The sequence below is a fragment of the Mus musculus genome, chromosome 10, assembly GCF_000001635.26.
Source record: "Mus musculus strain C57BL/6J chromosome 10, GRCm38.p6 C57BL/6J".
NCBI classification, from domain to species: Eukaryota; Metazoa; Chordata; class Mammalia; order Rodentia; family Muridae; genus Mus; species Mus musculus.
The window spans coordinates 74,042,750-74,062,709 of record NC_000076.6 but is presented as its reverse complement, the minus strand read 5'-3'; the positions used below and the strand labels follow the sequence as shown (position 1 = coordinate 74,062,709).

Below are 19,960 nucleotides of genomic sequence, written 5' to 3'. Positions count from 1 at the left end.
TGGGATATCTCAGACCCAGGTGTCCCTGGGTCCATGGCCATGTCATAATGCAAATGCATTCAGTCAACCCTTAAGATTCTCTGCCATCTCAGTAGTCTCAACATTATCAAAAGGTCAAAGACTCTTCTGAAACTCAAAGCAACATCTAGTTGACAGTCCCTCCAGCATAAAAAAATACATATTTAAATATAAAATGGTGTGAAAAAAAGTCCCCATTATCAAGGATGTAGCAAGGAAAATAAGAAGCATATGACATATGTGTGTGTGTGTGTATGTGTGTATGTATGTGTATGTGAGTATATGTGCATGTGCACATATTCATGTGATATATATATGCTGAAATCATTGTGGCAAGAGCAAGCAGTCACAGTTCCTCCAATCTTGGCAGATCATGCCAGAAGCAGGCTATAGCACATAAGGCTATAGCAAGAGACTCGTGTCTACCAACTAGGTCTGATATCCCAACACTTTTCCATAACCACCCAAACAGCATCACCAGCTGTTGACAACTGACAATTGGCCAATTCATGACTCACAGCTTAAACTGTTGACACCTGACAGCCATAAAGTTGGATATACTCAGAAGCTGTTGAAGAAGTGGTATGTATGGAATGAGCTCACATGGAATTCCATGCTGGACCACGCTCTCGGCTCTTGCTCCATATCTGTTCTACCTCTGTCTATAAGTGAGGATGTGCCCTGCTTGGTAGAGCACCAGCTGCTAAGGTAGTAGATGCCCTGAGAAGAAGCACCATTCTTCCCTCCAGTTAGCATGGTAGCACCCCATGAAATCAACTTGTTCCTTAGGATTTGAGAAAATAGTCATATCTTTTGTAACGTTCCAGAGAATTAGTTTTGCTTTTTAAAATATGCAGTGCCTGTCATACCTGAGGAGGAGTGTGAGTCCAATGTCCCTACTGTATCACCCACATGCCACACTGATTGGCTTTCTATCCTTGTCATAATGAGGAAGCTGCATATGAAGTGACAGTCATGAGCTTATAGCTTAATTTTGTAGATTTCAATATGTCTTACTGGGCACAAGTTCATTATGGAACCATAGGCAGAAAGACAGACAGACAGACTGACAGCATAGTGAGGGCTCTGTGGACAGATCAGAGTGAAGATCTATTCTTACATATTTTAGGAGAAGGGGGAATCCATACCATGTGACTGATAGACATTCTATGTTATATGATTGTAGTCAGTTGTCTTTATGTCTGACATGTGGGGGTGTAGCAGCCTTATATGAAATGGGCAATGAGGGTGGGAAGAGCAAGAATGTAGAAATATATATTAATGGACTAATTTTACAAAATGGCACGGGTCTGGCTAATACTGAGTGAGCAGGCAAGTGTTGTTCACTTTGGTGGTAGCTGAAGGTTGTGGGTTTCGAGACCATGTTAATAATTGTCTGAATAGGAATGCAGGTGTTGAATATCCGTGCTGTATCAGACACATTCTGGGATTGTGGCAATGAGCTATCACAGACCCACCTCTGTCTCTTGCAGTTGTAATCTAATACAGGGAAGGACCCTGATAGTTGAATTTTAAAGGTCAAATGTACTCCCAGTTTATAGGAAAGATAGCTAAATGCTCTCATTCTGCTGTTCCCTAGACCGTGCCTCATAGACTGAGTTCTATGTGTTCACACCTCTGTTAATGTAAATACAATGACGGTTTACTCATATAATAAGACATTTTTCTGACATATAGCAGCAGTGATTATAGTATCACAGAAATTCTGTCACAAAATAAAAAAGACACACTTTACTGTAATCTTAATTTTAGCTAATATTTTCAAACATTAATATTTAAATCAAAAGCAAATGTGATAAATATACATTATTATTTAGAACACCTAGCATCAGGGCAATAGTAATTAGTATTTAAAAACCAGAGCTCCATGGATTTTTCAGCCTGTTAAAAATCCATCATAAAAATGCTTAAATTTTAACACCCACTTATTTGCAATAAAATAAAATACATTCTTTTTACATGATATAGTGATTTTTAATAAGGTAAATACATAAAGTAAGCAGCTAAATTTTCATTATTCATAATTTTAAATTGTTGATAGTTTAGTCTCCTCTAAAGGTAATCATGAATTTTAATTGATTTTGACTACAAAAAAGGAATGTAAAAACTATTGAGGGCTAGTTAAAAAAATGAAAGAAAAAAGAAATATTTGGAGTTTTTTCAACATCTTAAAACAGTTGTAAATGATACAAATGATACTTTCAATCTGGGGACCCATAGTAGATAAAAATAAATGGTATCAGTTTATAGACACCCACACACTTTGATATATTACTTAGAAGGCAATCAGACAGAAAAATCAAAGTTGGTGTTCAACTAATACAAAAAAATTTATATGCATTCATTAGACAGAAACCCTAATAGAAGTATAAATGAATTATGACAGATAAAATATAAACAAAACATGAAATTATATTCTATAAAACTTATTCACTCTATAGAAAGCATCAACTCTCCTTGAGAAGATCATTGTGACGTTTCAGGGGACAATATTTCTTTCTTTTTTTAATTAGATATTTTCCTTATTTACATTTCAAATGTTATCCCCTTTCCTGGTTTCCCCTCCGAAAACCTCCTATCCCCTCCCCCCTTCCCCTGCTCACCCACCCACCCACCCACTCCTGCTTCCCTGTCCTGGCATTCCATTACACTGGGGCTTAGAGCATTCACAGGACCAAGGACCTCTCTTCCAATTGATGTCCGACTAGGCCATCCTCTGCTATATATGCAGCTGGAGCCATGAGTCCCACCATGTGTATTCTTTGGTTAGTGGTTTAGTCCCTGGGAATTCTGGGGGTACTGGTTAGTTCATATTGTTGTTCCTCCTATGGGGCTGCAAACCTTTTCAACTCCTTAGGTACTTTCTCTAGCTCCTTCATTGGGAACCCTGTGTCCAAAGAATGGCTGTGAGCATCCACTTCTCTATTTGTCAGGCACTGGCAGAGCCTCTCAGGTGACAGGTATATCAGGCTCCTGTCAGCAAGCTCTTGTTGGCATCTGCCATAGTGTCTGGGTTTGGTGATTGTATATAGGATGAATCCCCAGGTGGGGCAGTCTCTGGGTAGCCATTCCTTCAGTCTCTCTGCTCTGAACTTTGTCTCTATAACTCCTTCCATGGGTATTTTGTTCCCCCTTCTAAGATGGATTGAAGTATCCACACTTTGGTCTTCCTTCTTGAGTTTCATGTGGTTTGTGAATTGTATCTTGGATATTCTGAGTTTCTGGGCTATTCTACTTATCAATGAGTACATACTATGTGTGTTCTTTTGTGATTGGGTTACCTTACTCAGGATGATATCCTTTCCTAAGTATTTCATAAATTCATTGTTTTTAATCATTGAGTAGTACTCCATTGTGTAAATGTACCACATTTTCTGTATCCATTCCTCTGTTGAGGGACATCTGGGTTCTTTCCAGATTCTGACTATTATACATAAGGCTGCTATAAACATAGTGGAGAATGTGTCCTTATTACATGTTAGAGCATCTTCTGGTTATATGCCCAATGGAAGAGTGTTCTTCTTTTTCCACATCCTCGCCAGCATCTGTTGTCACCTGAGTTTTTGATCTTAGCTATTCTGACTGGTGTGAGGTGGAATCTCAGAGTAGTTTTGTTTTGCATTTCCCTGATGACTAAGGATGTTGAACAGTTTTTTAGGTGCTTTCTCAGTTTGGTATTCTTCAGTTGAGAATTCTCTGTTTAGCTCTGTACCTCATTTTTAATAGGGTTATTTGATTTTCTGGAGTCTAACTTCTTGAGTTCTTTGTATATATTGGATATTAGGAGGGCAACATTTCAATTACCCACTACTGAGAAGTTACTCTGAACCTTAAGTCTGACTACTGTCAGTGTCTTCAGATCCCTAAACATACTGTTAAGAACATAAATTAACTCTTTAGGTCACTGACTTTTGTTTTGTTTTTTTTTTGTTTGTTTGTTTTTTTCCTTCATTCATGTGCAAGCCTTGCCAGCTTCATAGTCTTAAGTCTAACTACAAACTAAGCACCTTTTTAAAACATATCCATTAAGACATGAATCTGAAAAGATGATCATTTTTACCAAACTGAGTGAGATGTGGCTCCACTTGAATCAAATTTTAATCTCTGCCTTAGCAATGTTTTAGAGACCATGCAATCAGTGTCTAATTTTGACACCACCACCACGCCCAACTTCCAGTCACTCAGCGTTAATTTTGATTCAAAATACCCATGATCACCTAGGCTCTTAACTATGTGCTACCTGAGCTGGTGACATCACTGAGCCAAACTCTTCAACTTAGTGTAGCGCCTACATCTGTTTTGCTGTTAGTGGAGCAGGTATTTTCAAAAGCTAGCTCTGAGATACAAATATGTGGCACCTCATGGCTATGTTTTTGAACTCTAAATTCTAAAGAACACGATTTTTGACAAATGGGCAGGAGAAAGGCTCTCTGTACTACCGGCTGTTAGATGAGTTTAACATTGATGGATTTGTTGGGAAATTGATAACCATATCAAAGACTGTCATGACTAACGTGTATGTATACAACTGGTCACAATCCCGCTCCTATAGGTTCAAAATAAGGTGGATGTGTACAATCAGTCACAATCCCTCTTCTATATGCACACATGCACATTAGCTGTCAGTTATCTGCTGTCTCCTCCATCAACGTCTTACTTCTTGAAATTAGCACTCACATTCTACTGGGAAGTCTGAATTTGTTTATCCCAAGTGTAGTGATGAGTTTCTAAGTGCACACCTCACATCATCAGTCTAAACCATTCAGGGCTCTATTTGGCACACACCTCCCCTATTTCTCCACCATTCTCCACCTTCTTGCTGGCCTTTTTTCCTCCTGGTTATCTACCTCTACCAGCAGGTATATAAATGGTTTAGACTATCTTCCTCTTGATGCATCCCTAATATAATTCTATGCATCACAGAACAACACATGGGAATATCTAGAATTGCAGTTTGAAGTGAGCTACAGAAATGACTGTGCCCCTGAAATGATGAGAGTCATGTAGTGTGTGTTTACTCAGGCTGCTTATAAGAAGAAAAAGAGAATGCAAGTAAGCAGTTGCCTTTATATGTGTTCTATTGTAGCCACATTGGTGGGAAGCTGAAGGTAGAAACACTCACGTATGAATAACTTGATTTTGATTGGCAACACAGTTGGCTATATAAATATTTATAGGTAAAATCACTGTTGTACATTTTTATACATTTTTTTCAGAAGCAAATCAGAGAGCAGGGAAAAAAACAGGAAAAGCAAGAGACTGGCTAGAAAGCAATCTTAAGTAATGAAGAAGTAATTCAATGATAATCACCTCACTACTGGAGACTGAGAAGCAAATCTATGATAAAATACAGAAAAATTCAGATTCAAAAATCAAAAGCAGACTACAATAAACCAACCAAAATGAACAAGGCATCCAATATCTCCATCTCCCAAATAAATAAATAAATAAATCTTATCTCAGATTACCAATTGCAAGTAATTCTGATGTATTTAAGAGAGGGTGTGTTGCCACACCAACTAGTTATCCAATACTAAGTAGTCAGCCCAGAAATCATACATACAAGTATCATTATGCAGATTTAGCTGGTTATATTTAAGAATATCTCTATATTTCCATATAACATCAATTAATGGAAAAGTGGGGACATGGATATGAGAGAGAAAGAAATTGAGTGAGTATATAGGAAGGTTTTGGAGGGAAGAAGGAAAGGGATAAATGATGTGATTATATTATAACCTTAAAAATAAAATAAATAAAATAGAAAGTCTCTTGGATATCATATTTTGATATGTCACCATGTTCTATTTAATAAGGCCATTTGTAAAGCTGAGAGTACTTCAGCAATGTGTTGGATAAAACACATTTTCTTATTTTTTTTCTTATTACTGAAAACACTGTGATTAGGGGATTCCTTTATTTGCCAAAAAGAGTAGTGTGCACTGTTTATTTGAATTGCACCTCTTGACATAATGTAAAAGAAAAAAAATCCACTAGTTTTTCTAAAGTGCCCATAGATTGAATATAGCCACTTCTTTAGTATTGTTTGATCCATATTAGAAAGCTACATGCAGTTGAAATACTGCAGCCATTCTCTGTAGAAATATCTGGCAAATAAACATTTGTTTTTAAAATTACTGTGGGGGGCACTTTGAAACTAAAGCATTTCAAATCGTTGTGGAATTACTGTTTTTGTCAAGTGGTCACTAAGAACCTGCACACTGTTGATTTCTATACTCTATTGAAAGGTAAAGGTTTTAACCCATTTTATATTCTCTGTGTTCTAAAAGGAAAATTCACAGCTCCATTTTTCAGAGTAACATAAATAACGAATCCAGCATCTGAGGACAAGCAACAACAGTGTGCAGGAAATGCAGGAAGGTAATCTGGAAGAGAAAGGACATGAGGTAGGGGCAGGAAAGTGTAATCTAAAGACTCAAGAAATGAATGTAAGGACAGGTAGCCAGGGGAACCATGCTTAGGATGGTTCTTGGAAAGACCTGGTGCTGGACTTTAAAACCAGCAACTGGACAGTGCCTCATCCTCCACCCATCATCCTAAATGATTTCCTTCAGAACCCACTCAGTGGAAATGGCAAAGCACTAAACAAGCCAAACCTGTGAGCATCCTAGTGATGGCCACGAAGAAGAGGAATCTGCCTCAATCACTTCCCATAGCCATGTAGTCCTGAATATGATCTTCTCTCTACTAAGGATCTTTGTATTTTCTGTTATTGTAATTGACTTCTTCCACCTCAGATTCCCCACTGAGTGTCAAAACTGGTGATGGGGACATTGAGCAGCACATGTGCATTTTGGTCTACAAAGAATCATTAAATTAGGCTGACCTATTCATATGAGAATTTTCTAATTTAGTCAAAGATGCTGGTAGAACGCACTTCCCTCCAGTTTATAAGTGAACAGCACCCTCTCTCTTACTTGGTAGAGTAGTACCTGGGCCATTTTTGCTACCACTGGTTTTATGTTCCTGGAGTTTATGCAAATGAAAGTATTGCAGTCTTTAGCCATTGCCTTGATAGCCAAGACTTAAGTGCTGCATTTATAGAAAGTCACTCACTGTAATAGTTTCATTTAGGAATAATAGTGTATGTGTGCTACACGATTCAATTTGAAATAATTCAGGCTTATTTCTATACTTCACATAGTTAACATAAAGGTTAGAATGAAGAGGCACACAACAGAATCTGGTGCTTCTCTCCTTAGATACAACAAAGAGCTTTGTACAATTAATCTCTTACCATCTTAGATAATCATGATAATTCTAGAATCACCAACTTTAAATGTAATTGAGCAATCACCAACTGTTACAGTCATTTCTCTCTATAACAGAATGTTTCAGCCCAGTGTTCATTTTTACATTTTGGCTGCCTTCTATATGTCTTCTCTTCCTAGTTCTGAGGTCATCCTAGTAGTCCCTAAACTCCTATTGTTTATTTAAACATATAGCTAAAACCGATACTATGGTTAATGTGAGAAAATACAGGCCTTCACCAAATTCAATTTAACTAAGAGACCATTTGAGGAAATAAGTGAGATTTTCTCAAGGCTCGGAAGCTTTCCTCTCCTCTTCTCAGTGCAGTTATACATCCAGACAGATGTCACCGCTGACCTTTTGGAAAAACCATCCTCTGGTACAAATGAAACAAGCAGAATGAATTGCCCTATATGCAGCCTCCTGGTGATAGACACAGCCAAATGGTTTCGTGTAACAATGGTTATCGTGCAGTAGCAATCATGAGAGGAGTAAAATCTATGGGGAAGTCTGACACAGTAATACCTTTGCAAATCACAGGAAAATGAGTCCCTCATCAATGTGAACTATGTTCACAGTAAACAAAATAACTCAGGGAGTTGATGATGTGTTGGATAAGAAACAGAGCAATGGTGATGGATGAGTCTAAAAATCATGATTTTAATGCTATGTAGCATCTATAAGCAATAGCCAGACAAATAACGCCATGCAAAGATTAATATTTTTGCAGCTAGAAGTAAGTTAGGGCACTACAATATTAGGGAACAAAATAAAATACATTTCTGTGTTATCTAAATGTTAGAATGTGTGTATTATACCAAAGAGTAGTTGTTTGACAGCAATGAAAATAAGTCCATTATCTCCTAACAACATTATCCTATTGGATGGATTTTAATACACTGTGATGGTACAATCATTGTTAGTTTACCAACATACATTTTTTTCAAACAAAGTTCAGGCTGGACTGAAACTTGCTTTGTAGCTGAGGTTAGTCTTGAACTTACAAAGACTCACCTGATTCTGGCTCAGTAGTGGTAGGACTGGAAGGGTGTGTAATCAATCACCCCTGCCCCCTCCTAGTGACCAAAATTTTGGTTTCTTCTATCATTACAATTGTTTTGTCTCTAATTGAATAATCTGTGGTAGAAAATTCTAGTTTTTAAGTATTTGAAATTGCCTGTTCCTTATTCCCATGTCAGTGCTAATCAGTCTTTGACCAAGAATTATTCTGGAATCTTGTGTCAATATAATCAAAGAGAAAGATAATTGGCTTTATCTGGCTGGCAGGAATTTTGTAGAGCAATGTGGCAAACGCACCTGCACAGTTAGCAGAATACAAGGTTAACCAGAATAGAACAATCCTGCCAAAGGCACATGTAGTAAAGATATACTCTGCTTTATTTCCAACACACCATTACATGCTTTTCAATAGCTCATTATCTAAGTAGTTTATCTTATTAATTAAAATGTACAAAACATATAAGTAACACAGATACTTTATTTACAATAAATGCATTATTATAGAAATATGATAATGGAGGGAAGGAGAGAGGGGGTTGGGAAGAGAAATACAGACACAACAAATTATATCTCTCACTCTTTCACTCTGCTGGTCTATAGCTTTAACTCATTGAAAGGGCCATGACTCAGGCTCGGCTCAAGTGAGAGCCTCATTATTTATTAAAATCTCTCTCAAGTATTTGCAAACATTTTCCCACCTACTGGATACTTCAAAAGCTGGATTTTATTACTTTATTCTCACCACTGAAAATAGGCAGAAAAGTGTAAATTAACACATTGTTTAATGTCAGGACTGAAAATACCGGGCTTAGTGTGAACATTTTTAGGTTTCCTAGATTATAAATGCCATCGTCCTGAGCTGTTTCCTGAGATTCTCACAGCGAGGACAATTATGCTCATTATAGTTTGTTTGTGAGAGAGATTCGCTAGATCCCCATAGTTTTAGAAATTTCCCATAAAAGGAAAAGGAGGCAAAACAGTTATCATAAGTTGGTATTTATACTCTGTGTTGATGCTCAAACAGCTTTGGCAGCCTTCTGAGGAGTTGGCAGTTTTTGTAAAATATGTCAAAAAAGAAGCACAACATCCCCGAGCTGCATCGCACAGCAGAGCTACACTTCCTTCACACGCCAGCGCAGCCTTGGCAGTCTCCTCCTGCACTCCTCAGAAAGGCAGGGCTAGGCTGTCTCGAAAGGAGACAGGCGGCAGTACTGTGGCTCGATCTCCAAGTCCTGCAGGTCACATGCTAACACAACGCCCTTTAGTAAAAGCAACTGTTTTGTTTCAGCCCAGTTTTAAGTACAAAGCAGTTGGGTAAAAGTAAGGGAAGGGCACACAGACATTCTGGAATGCTCATGGGCTTTATGTTACTGCTGTAAAAATTCAAGCTGCATCTTAAAGAAATGGAGGTCTGTCCAGAATAGAAATAGTTAACCATAAGTAAATCATAAATCTACCTGTGAAAAAGTCTTTTTCTATTATAGCACTTTAATGTATTTTTCTCCTTTGTCTATAATTATAATTTAGTTCCAATTTGTTCAGTCTGGTCATAATTACTCAACCCATATGTTTTCATTATAGATGAAATTAATTTCTAAATAACCAAAATTCATTTTTTAAAATTACCTAATATTTTAAAAATAGTAATAGTGTTTGTTCTGAACACTTCATAATGGAGGCTAGCAACAGTGCAGACACTTTGGCTACACAAAAAGACCATGGATGAAAATGGAACTTGACAGTCATTTCTCAGATGAGTAAAAGGAGTTACTGTCAAAATAATCCCATGATTGTTTGCAGGTTATCATTACAATGTTTTATCAATATAAGGCTTGGTATCATTCTCAAAGAAACTCTAAGTAGAATTATATTAAAAAAATAATTTTTCAATGAGCAACTTGACACAATCCCTTTCCTTAAAGTGTAATTCCAGAAGAAAAACCCTTTATTACTGGAAGCACACTAGCAATAACCCAAGAAAGTCATGTAGACATACAGTGGTGAAAATGCCCAGAAAACTCTTGTGCTGGATAGACCCAAACTCACCATCTTCAAATGTCCCAGTAGAGGTGGGGATTTTATGACTATTTTAAAGTTCAAGCACATGAAGAGAAAATTCCGGAACAAAATCATATGTGTGTGTGTGTGTGTACACAAACAATTAAGTATGGTGAGGGAATACTTCTAATTACCACAGAGAGGGGGAATAACTTGAATGTTCAGACTTCTTTCCTGCTGTCAGCTTTTGCTGTGTGCCCTCTTTCAGTTCCACGCAGACTTTCCATGCTCAACCAGAGCATCTAACCAGCTTTAAGCCTTAGTCTTTACCAGATTCCAGACAGAGCTCACACTATGATCCCTTCCTGGGAGGAACACCTTGCATTCCACTTAGATGATTCCATGTGTGACTGTAAACTCTACCTATTTACAGAAACATCCCAACACATACATGATTCATGTTTGGAGTAACTTAGATTATTCACTACTCATACAGAACTAAAGACTTCTATTTACTGAAAGTCTTTTGTGATATAATCCAAATGAAGCATTTCTAGATGTGATATATTATAAAGCCTTGGGCAGAAAATTAAAGATGAATCATTGATAGATTTTGAAAAAGCTTTTATGTAGATTTTCTGATCATATCAAAGCAAATGCTAAAATAAAAACAAATTCTTATTATAGAAAATACTGGGAAATACAGAACACACTCACCGTTTCGACTCTCTTCATCAATGGCCACGATAGTAGCTGGTGGTCCTCCCCTAGCTAGTTTGCAATCTAGAGAAAAGATAACCAAAGGTTAAAATTAACATGTGCAAGAGAAAATACACAAAATTAAATTCACTAATATATATGTATACATACACATTGATATTAAAAACTTACAATCAAATTAACATACAACATTTTAAGTGTTTTATTATGAAAAGAAAACATTTTCTAAGGCCCACAAAGATTCCATGATACTACAGATAAACACTGTTCAAATCTTTCTGTGAAACCAGCAAAGATGGCTGGACAGCAGTCCTTCTGGACAGAAATAATGGAATGGTAATTTAACGCAGAGAAATAACATAGGGAGATGATTAACAGGATAAATGACGAGAAAGCTCCACAATAGAAACAAACATAATTGGAAATTAATTGTGATAAAGGGTATGATTAAAGTCAGTGAATAGAATTTTAATCATGCTGCAAAAACAAGAGAGCAAAAATGGACGAAGAAGACATGGTCATGAGGTGCTGTGGATTATTTTGGTCACCTTACCCTCGTATTGCCAGTCTGTAGTCAAAGTATAGAGTCACCAATGGGAGCAGATCAGAAAACAGAAGAAAGAAAGGAAGAAAGGATACATGTGTATCTTTAGCAAGAGTTTCACATATACATAAAGGTCATTATACAGTAATGCACGAATTTCCTAATGATCTGTGAAAAGGAGATACATCAGACTTTATAATTTGAATATAGTATTAACACCAAAATAGATAACATATACATATACCATTAGCATAGAACTATTTAGTAGTATTTTAGATTAATGTGACAACAACATAAAGTACATTTATAAAATATTTTAACATATATATGGCTTATAAAAAGTATTTATCCTACACTGAAATCTTCAGGATAATATCTTTTAATTAGAAGTGATAATGAATTCATATTTTAAACACTCATCTCACCTTATTGAGCATTACTCAATTATGGCTCTAAAAATAGCAGTATAACTTTCACAAATGAAAAGTGAAGGCTAAGCTTACAAGTTGCCACACATCCATTTCAGAGTCAGGGGCGTTCTTCTGAGCTCTACAGAGCCCCTTACGTGTCTCTATGTATGTTTATGACACATATGCTTGCTGGAAATTTTATAAACATATATATATACATACATATATATATGTATATATATATGTATGTATATATGTATATATGTGTGTATGTATCCATCCATCCATCCATCCATCCATCCATCCATCCATCCATCTATCTATCTATCTATCTATCTATCTATCTATCTATCTATCTGTAGTGTGTGTGTGTCTTTGGAAGCTCAGCTCTGAGAGGTGCACTCTCTTTTGAAGGGAAAATGCTGGCAGGTCTGCATCTTTATCAATGTTCAAGAGTCCCTCTTCACAGCTCATATCTGTGGGAACTCTATACTCCCTTCTTGCCTTCCTGCATCTCTCAATAGCTTGACTCTCTGTCTACCCCCTCTGCTCTTACAGAGAGTTTCTCATCAGCCTCTCAGAGGCCCCATTCCTGTGTCTAGGAATAAGGATAAAATATGAACATTTCTTTTGCTAAAATGTGTTATGTCTTTCCTTTGAAGTAAAGACAAACCCTTAGTAACCATCTAAATTTTCCCTCCTCTGACCCAGCTATGCTTGAATCTGATTTAAATGGGTCCCTAAGTGTTCCCATGTTAGTAGTTTGATCTATTGTATTTCTGATTGTGATCCTGGCCTTTAATGGCAGAGCCATCTCTCCAGTCCCAGGTTAGTCTTTGTACAGCAATGACAGTGAGTGGTATACTTTGGAGTTATAGTACACGGATATTGGGAGCAAAACCTCAGAAAGAATTAATGTAGGTCTCCTAGAACACTGACTGGTCCCCACAAGACAGATGTGGTCTGAAATGATGAACCTGGCTTTGACCCCGCCCCTCATCTTCCCATGGGGCCATGTGGTCCTTTCCTTGCCTCATGCTGTTACCATTGATGTTGTCTTTAATGAAAACTGAATGGGCTGGGCGGTGGTAGAGCACGCCTTTAATCCCAGTACTTGGGAGGCAGAAGCAGATGGATTTCTGAGTTTGAGGCCAGCCTGGTCTACAAAGTGAGTTCCAGGACAGCCAGGGCTACACAGAGAATCCCTGTCTTGAAAACCAAAAAACAAAACAAAACAAAACAAAACAAAACAAAACAAAACTGAATGAAAAGCCAAGCAGATGGGCTGGCCAATTTCATATGTGAATCATAAATTGTATTTAAAAGAAAAATATTTATAATTTCCTCATACTGAGTTTTTATTTATTTTTTATGTATTTTATGAGAACAAAGGTATTAGGTAGAAACAGTTGAGACCAGAGGAACAATGACATACATGTAGACAGGTAGAGCTCAATGTTGTGTTTGTGGAGTCAATTATTTAAAACAAAATTAATAATGACAAAAATAACTGAACTAACACCGTGACAATTAATTTGCAGTAATGGATAAAGGGACAATGAGAAGGTGGAGAAGCCTGAGAAGCAGAGGAAAAGGAATCCTGGTTGGTCCTTGAAGAAGAGGATTCCAAACTGTACTTGTCTCTTCAGCTGCGTAGGATACAGCATGTATTCTTTTGTACTGTTCCCACCATCTATGTATAGCAAAGTTCAAAAACCATCACAGGTACAGTTATTAGATAAAACTGTCCCATTTCAGGATGAATACTGGCAGATGAAAAGATATTTAACTAGTAGGTTTATGAGTAGGTGGAATGGAGGAGGACAGAGGAAGAGGTTATCAGGTAAATCCTATTCTCTCACCAGCGGGTTATTAGAGAGGGTACACCTAACTACCAGAAAGACTCAGCTGGGATCCATACCTGTGACATACTTGGTGGAAAGGAGCGCTGACTCCCACAAATTGTCTCATGACATCAGTATACACGTGATGATGTGCATGGGATATGATCACACATAAACACAAACAAGTAATAACAATTTTTAAAGAAAGGATAGATCTTACACAGCTAAAGCAAAAGAGAAAAACAAAAACAAAAAAGGAGAGAGAGAGAGAGAGGGAGAGAGAGAGAGAGAGAGAGAAAGAAAAAGAGAAAGAGAAAGAGATTGTTAATTGATTGATTCTCATAATCAGTCCTGGTTGGCACATAGTTCCTGGTTCATTGATTATTTCCTATACATAACGGAACATATCTGTTTAATGCTTTAATCTTCTGGGAGTTTGCTTTCCCCTATTCTTTATGGCCAACTTTATGTTTCTTTCTTTTTCTTTCTTTCTTTCTCTCTCTCTTTCTTTCTTTCTTTCTTTCTCTTTTTTATTTTTTTAGGAGTTTGAAGGATTATAACCTTTTTTAGGAATCTTCCAACATGCATTCCATTGAATTCATTCCCTATTTGGGAAAGTATCAGTTAACCCACATCTCTCAGAGCTGCCTTCAGACTAAGTCTGTGCTCAACAAGAACTGCTTCTGAGAAAATACTGTTGGTTTTCTGTGAACAGTGGTCTACCTATCTGCAATATCTTGTCTACTATGCTTCCAACAGAGCTGTCCAGACTTCCTGTTCCTTTGCTAGTAGAAAAAGTCACAAAGTAAATGTTTAACTTAATTTCCTTACAGTTAGATTCTCTAAGGGGTTCTCATTTTCCACCAATGAACTACCACATCTAACCAGTACTTCAGAATTGGCCTAAGCCTATTTTCATTTTATTATTTTTAAATACTGAACACTAATGAAGGGAAGCTTGTCAGACAAATAATCTATTAATAACATTATTCAAAGCAGCTCAAGTGTTTGTTTTGAAATGGTGCATTCATGAAAGTATAATTAGCTCTGAAATGCAGGAAAACATTTTAATATGTTTATTTAGAATTGTCTTAAGGAGAAAATAATTTTGGATGGACCAGGCAAGGATTTATTGAGTACAAGATATCATCATTGAAGTCAGAGGGAACATTGAGAAGCAATTTGGAATTTCTCTGTCCTTTCTCTATGGCCTGTTAAGAAGCCATCTGCTGAAAGAAGGGTGAGTTTTCTGCTGATGTGTAGGCCTGGGAAATGGGCTATTTCTATCTGTTTAATTTAGTCTTCACTGTCCTAGTTAAATCACATAATGGCCTTTCACGCTGAAAAATATCAACCTCTTAGAGACTTACATATTTCCAACAACTAATGTATTATTATGAAGTGTGAGATATGAATACCAATACCTGAATATCAAGGTAGTGTATTCTACAGATGTGCCATCATGCTACCTGTACACTATGTGTCTCTCAATGATCTTAGGTCACTGGTTGGACTGAGAATTAGAAGGAAGTCCTAGAGTGACATGTAGTGTCATGACTGAGAATTGAACTCCAGGGTGTTGTAGTTGGACTGCTGCCCAAGGAACACTCAGACTCGGCTGCTAACTGAAATAGTCACCCTGAAGAGTAGAGAGACAGGGAAGACCACCTAATTCTAAAAATTTACTTTAATCTCAAGCAATATAGTCATAATAAAATTCAGAGCTATTCACTTTGGTCCTGTATGGACATGACACCTGTCTGTCACCTGAGTGTCAAAGACTGGCACACTGTTTTACCCACCAGTTTCCTGGGAGTTCCACTGACCAGACAATGTCTGCACTTGTCATTTCAAAGCAGAACTCCAAAATCAAAAAGCAATTGTTACTTAGTCCCAGTTCAAGCCTGGCCTCTCTCAATCACACATGGAAGTAAGCAGCCATATTTGCATGCCAATACACACCCTCCCCCAAGTGAATTTGCCTATGCCTATGGGAGGTGGGATGAATATGTTCAAAATATATTATATGAAATCCTCAAAGAATTGGTAAAATATTGTATAAATAATCAGTCATTTTATATGAGTTAAAACTAAACATTTTTATGGCCTAGAACTCAATATATAATACTATTTTAGAGGGAAAAGAAAACCAGAAAATGTTGAATGACCTACCAGATGCTAACATACAATCTTCTCTGACCTTTCAAACTCATTTTGTGGAAGTTCTAACAGAAGGTAGAATCCAGTCTTTTTCCAGCCCTCCCCTTAGTAATTTCCCTTTCATCCAGAGGTACCCACAAGCCCTGTTGATATTTTACAATTTTCCATTTTTACTCTTTGTGACCAATCTGTCCTTCATTTACAACTTCTACTGATGTCAGCACGTGCCTAACTTTGCTAGGGAGATTCTCTGGCCCCTAACCAGGTGAGATTCCCTGATTTCTCTTGTAGATTCCTTGCCTGCGTCTTGCAACAATACAGATCATTTGAGATTATCAGAATCCCAGTGACAGAAATCCTAGTAAAATCCTAAACCTTTTATATACTCCTTATGGTGTACCTTATAGATGCGACCATATTACATATTAACTTTTCCCTTTTCCTTTTTATTATTTAAAACATCCTTAAGTACAAGAAACTGGGAAAGGATGGGAGACTCATTAGTTGTATAAAGACAGGATAGTTGCTATCTTCATAACCAGAGGGCATGCTTCCATTTCAGTAAAAAGGTGAGAAAATGCTTACTTGCTACCAATTAGTCATAATTTCCACAGGAGCCTCATACACTGACTATCTGTGGGGAAATCATGCTAATTATGGTAGGAGTCAACCATGATTGAATAGCTCCTCTGAGCTCTGTGCAAAATGATGAACTCCCTTTACCAGAAGGGCTTCCCCTTCTCTGACCTTGTCTGGGGAGCCTGACCTCCCATGCCGAATGGGAAAGGTTGAGTAGTCCTTGGCAAACCCACAAGTTCAACTTCCTCTTTCTCTTCTCCCATAAGAACATGCCCAACAAGTACCTGGGATTCCTGGAATATCTCTCCAATCAAACAAGGCATTCCAAATGCTTTAACCTCTAGCCAATGAAACTTTACCCTAAGAAGAACTTCTTTCCACTCTCCAAAGTTCAAATACACCCATGGTTCATTTTGAATAAAGTGTAAGTGTATAAGCCCACTCCAGTAAACATAGGTGCACAAGCCAAGGTCATCTAAGAGAGCCATTTCATTGGAGACCATCAGAGAAGATCTTTGTCTAAAAGAGGTGTAATGCTAAGATCCTCAGAGAAGGCCTTCGATCTTTCTTTCCCCCGACACTCTTTACAGCCAGACTGGGATCCTGAATACCCAACATGTTCCAGACTTCTGGACACTCTGAGTGGGAAGAAGTGTTGGATTTGGAACAACAGCTGGACCCCAATACAAATACCACAATTATCTAGTTGCCTAGGCTTAAGCAATGTTACAGAGTAAGGTTTCCAGGAGCAATAAGGATGTGTTTAAATATGTATAACAATTTTGTTAAAGTGTACTTTGAAGAAATGGTTCATAAAAGCTGCAGATGCTAAGACTCTGGGAAATCTGGATGATGTCATACACTTCTAACTCAAGACAGGCCAAGAAGTCCAGTCTTGATCACAGCTCCTGCCACTTTATAATGTATACACAAGTCAGGTCCTTATCAGCATCATATAACTATATGAATCATTTAAGATCCACCAAAGTTTTTAACGTACTATCATTATTTAACACAGTTGTTGAATTAGTCACTTTTTAATCTCAGAGGGAAATAAATATAAAACTTCCTCATCTAACCTCTAGTTCAGTTATTTCAAATCAAAATTGACCCCTAGTAAATTATGTTTTGCTTTGACATCTGAAATCTGTTGTTTAATAATCTAATATCATGTAGATGGGGATCCATAGTAAAGCTTTTCAGATCTTACTTTTAACCTAAAGTGTCCCCTAAAGATGAATTACATTATTAAGTTTATTCAGTCACTTAAACAATTTGTCTTCATTCTTTTGTTTTAGACAATCAGAATTCATAGTTGTGGAAAACAGTCCAAATGGACAGATACATCTACCAACTCACTCAGTGCTTGGGGAATATTGGGAAAGATGGGGTAGAAAAATGTTCAGAGCCAGAAGACAAAGGACATTGCTACCTCGATCCTACACAAAGAAATCTAAGCAACTAAGGAATCATGAGAGTGGAGAAATAGACTTCCCTGGGGAAGACCAGACAAATTGATCATCTAGTACCCAATGCTGGCCCTGAAAGAGTATAAACAAGAAACATTATATGTACTAAGTGGTTATATTTTTTTCCTTTTTTTTTTCTTTTTTTCGAGACAAGGTTTCTCTGTATAGCCCTGGCTGTCCTGGATCTCACTTTGTAGACCAAGCTGGTCTTGAACTCAGAAATCCACCAATATATATGTGTGTGTGTATGTATATATATATATATATATATATATAAATACATACACACACATACATAAATATTTATATACATGTAAGTATAAGTATATATATAAGTACGTGTGTGTGTGTGTGTGTGTGTGTGTGTGTGTGTGTGTGTGTGTATGTGTGTGTGTGAATACATGTGCCTGTGTGCATGTGTGTGCATGCACTTTGGTGAGATCTACTTCTAATAACATTTCCCTCCAAATCCTCCACTCTCCCCTCAACATTATTTCTTCTCTACTTAATATTTCCTAAAAATGATTTTAAAAAAATCCACTGAGTCCTCTTAGATAAGAGAAAAAGAAAAGAAAAGAAATAAAAAAATGTTTAAGTGTCCAAGAGCAGCACGGTTTTAGAGGCACATTATGAAAAGCAGTTACACAGTTTGGATCCAAGGTGCTCCTAAAACTAATTTGTTATTTTCTTTTTAAATTATTCTCAATGAGATTTTTTAGGAAGTGCTCAGCCATGGTTCTACAAACTGGATCAAAGCTGCTGACTCTGGCATTTAAGTTCAGGTTCTCCAAGCCAGGAGGTCCTCAGCCTTTGCTTAGATCTACTTTGCTTGTTTAAATAGAACTGTTTACCACTAGCCCGTTATGTACATGCCTAAGCTTTTATTCAAAAAAAAAAAAAAAAAAAAAAAAGCAAGCTGTTGACTAAAAGAAAAAAAGATAATCCTTTAATTACTGATAACACTGTTTTACAGGTGTGAAATATTTCAAGCCGGTAATCTGCCAGATTTACCCTTTAGCGTGTTGGCATATTATCTTCCTTTATTTAAGTGGAAAAGGGTGGATTTGTTTTCATTTCTGTGGCCTTGGAAGAATGTGTTGATGTTTAACACCGTATTTACTAATTTTTTTATTCATACATAAGCAGGGAGACTGTTGAAGGGAGAAGAAGAAAAGTATTTCATGTGACTAGCATTTGAAGCTTGACTGTATACAGGTAAGCTGAAGTTAGGCAATGTTTTTCCATTGGGTTATTTAATAGTTCAATTTATTAATTAAAAATTGTTTTACATGCATATGTGTCATATTGACCACTCTTGGCTCCCACCTCCATATTACGCCTGTCTACACCAACCTCCCTACAAATCTCTCTCACATTTATAACTACTTATTTTTTTTTGTGACCCACTAAATTTATCAGTGCAGCGTCTTAGGGTTTCTATGACTGTGATAAACATAGTGACTAAGAAACAACTTGGGGCAGAAAGGGTTTATTTGGCTTAAGCTTCCATCATCAAAAGAAGTTAGGATAGGACCTCAAGCAGGGCAGGAACCTGGAGGCAGAAGCAGATGCAAAGACCATGGAGGGGTGCTGCTTACTGGCTTACTCCACATGGCTTGCTCAGTCTGCCTTCTTATAGAACCCAGGACTTCCAGCCCAGGGATGGCACCATCCACAATGGGCTGGGATCTACCACATCGATCACTAATAAACAAATTGCCACACATGATTGTACACAGTGTGATCTAATGGAGGCCTTTTCTTTTCTTTTCCTTTTTTTTTTTTTTTAATGAAGTCCCTTCCCCTCACATGACTTTAGCTTGTGTGAAGTCAATATGAAACTATCCAATATAACTAGCTGTATGGTAATGGTTTTAGAAGCACCTTTTGCAGTCAGTTGGCTCA

At 37.2% G+C, this 19,960-nt stretch overlaps 1 protein-coding gene across 35 annotated transcripts in view; it reads right to left on the bottom strand.

Moving 5' to 3' along the window:
• Pcdh15 (protocadherin 15) overlaps positions 1-19,960 on the bottom strand; it is a 1,553,555-nt gene that overhangs the window by 587,122 nt on the left and 946,473 nt on the right. For 20 of the 35 annotated variants that reach the window (XR_001779427.2, XR_001779431.2, XR_001779430.2 and 17 more), the window contains 2 exons: positions 11,603-11,617; positions 11,047-11,112 (listed from right to left, as the gene is read on the bottom strand). The exons of 2 other annotated variants lie outside the window; for them this stretch is intronic. Coding sequence is in view for 16 of the 33 variants with exons in the window: in XM_017313785.2 (XP_017169274.1) it covers positions 11,047-11,112; positions 11,603-11,617 (81 nt within the window). In the remaining 17 variants the exon portion in view is untranslated. The remainder of the gene's footprint in view (positions 1-11,046; positions 11,113-11,602; positions 11,618-19,960) is intronic. 13 more of the 35 variants (XR_003948583.1, XR_003948585.1, XR_001779438.2 and 10 more) reach the window with 1 other exon arrangement.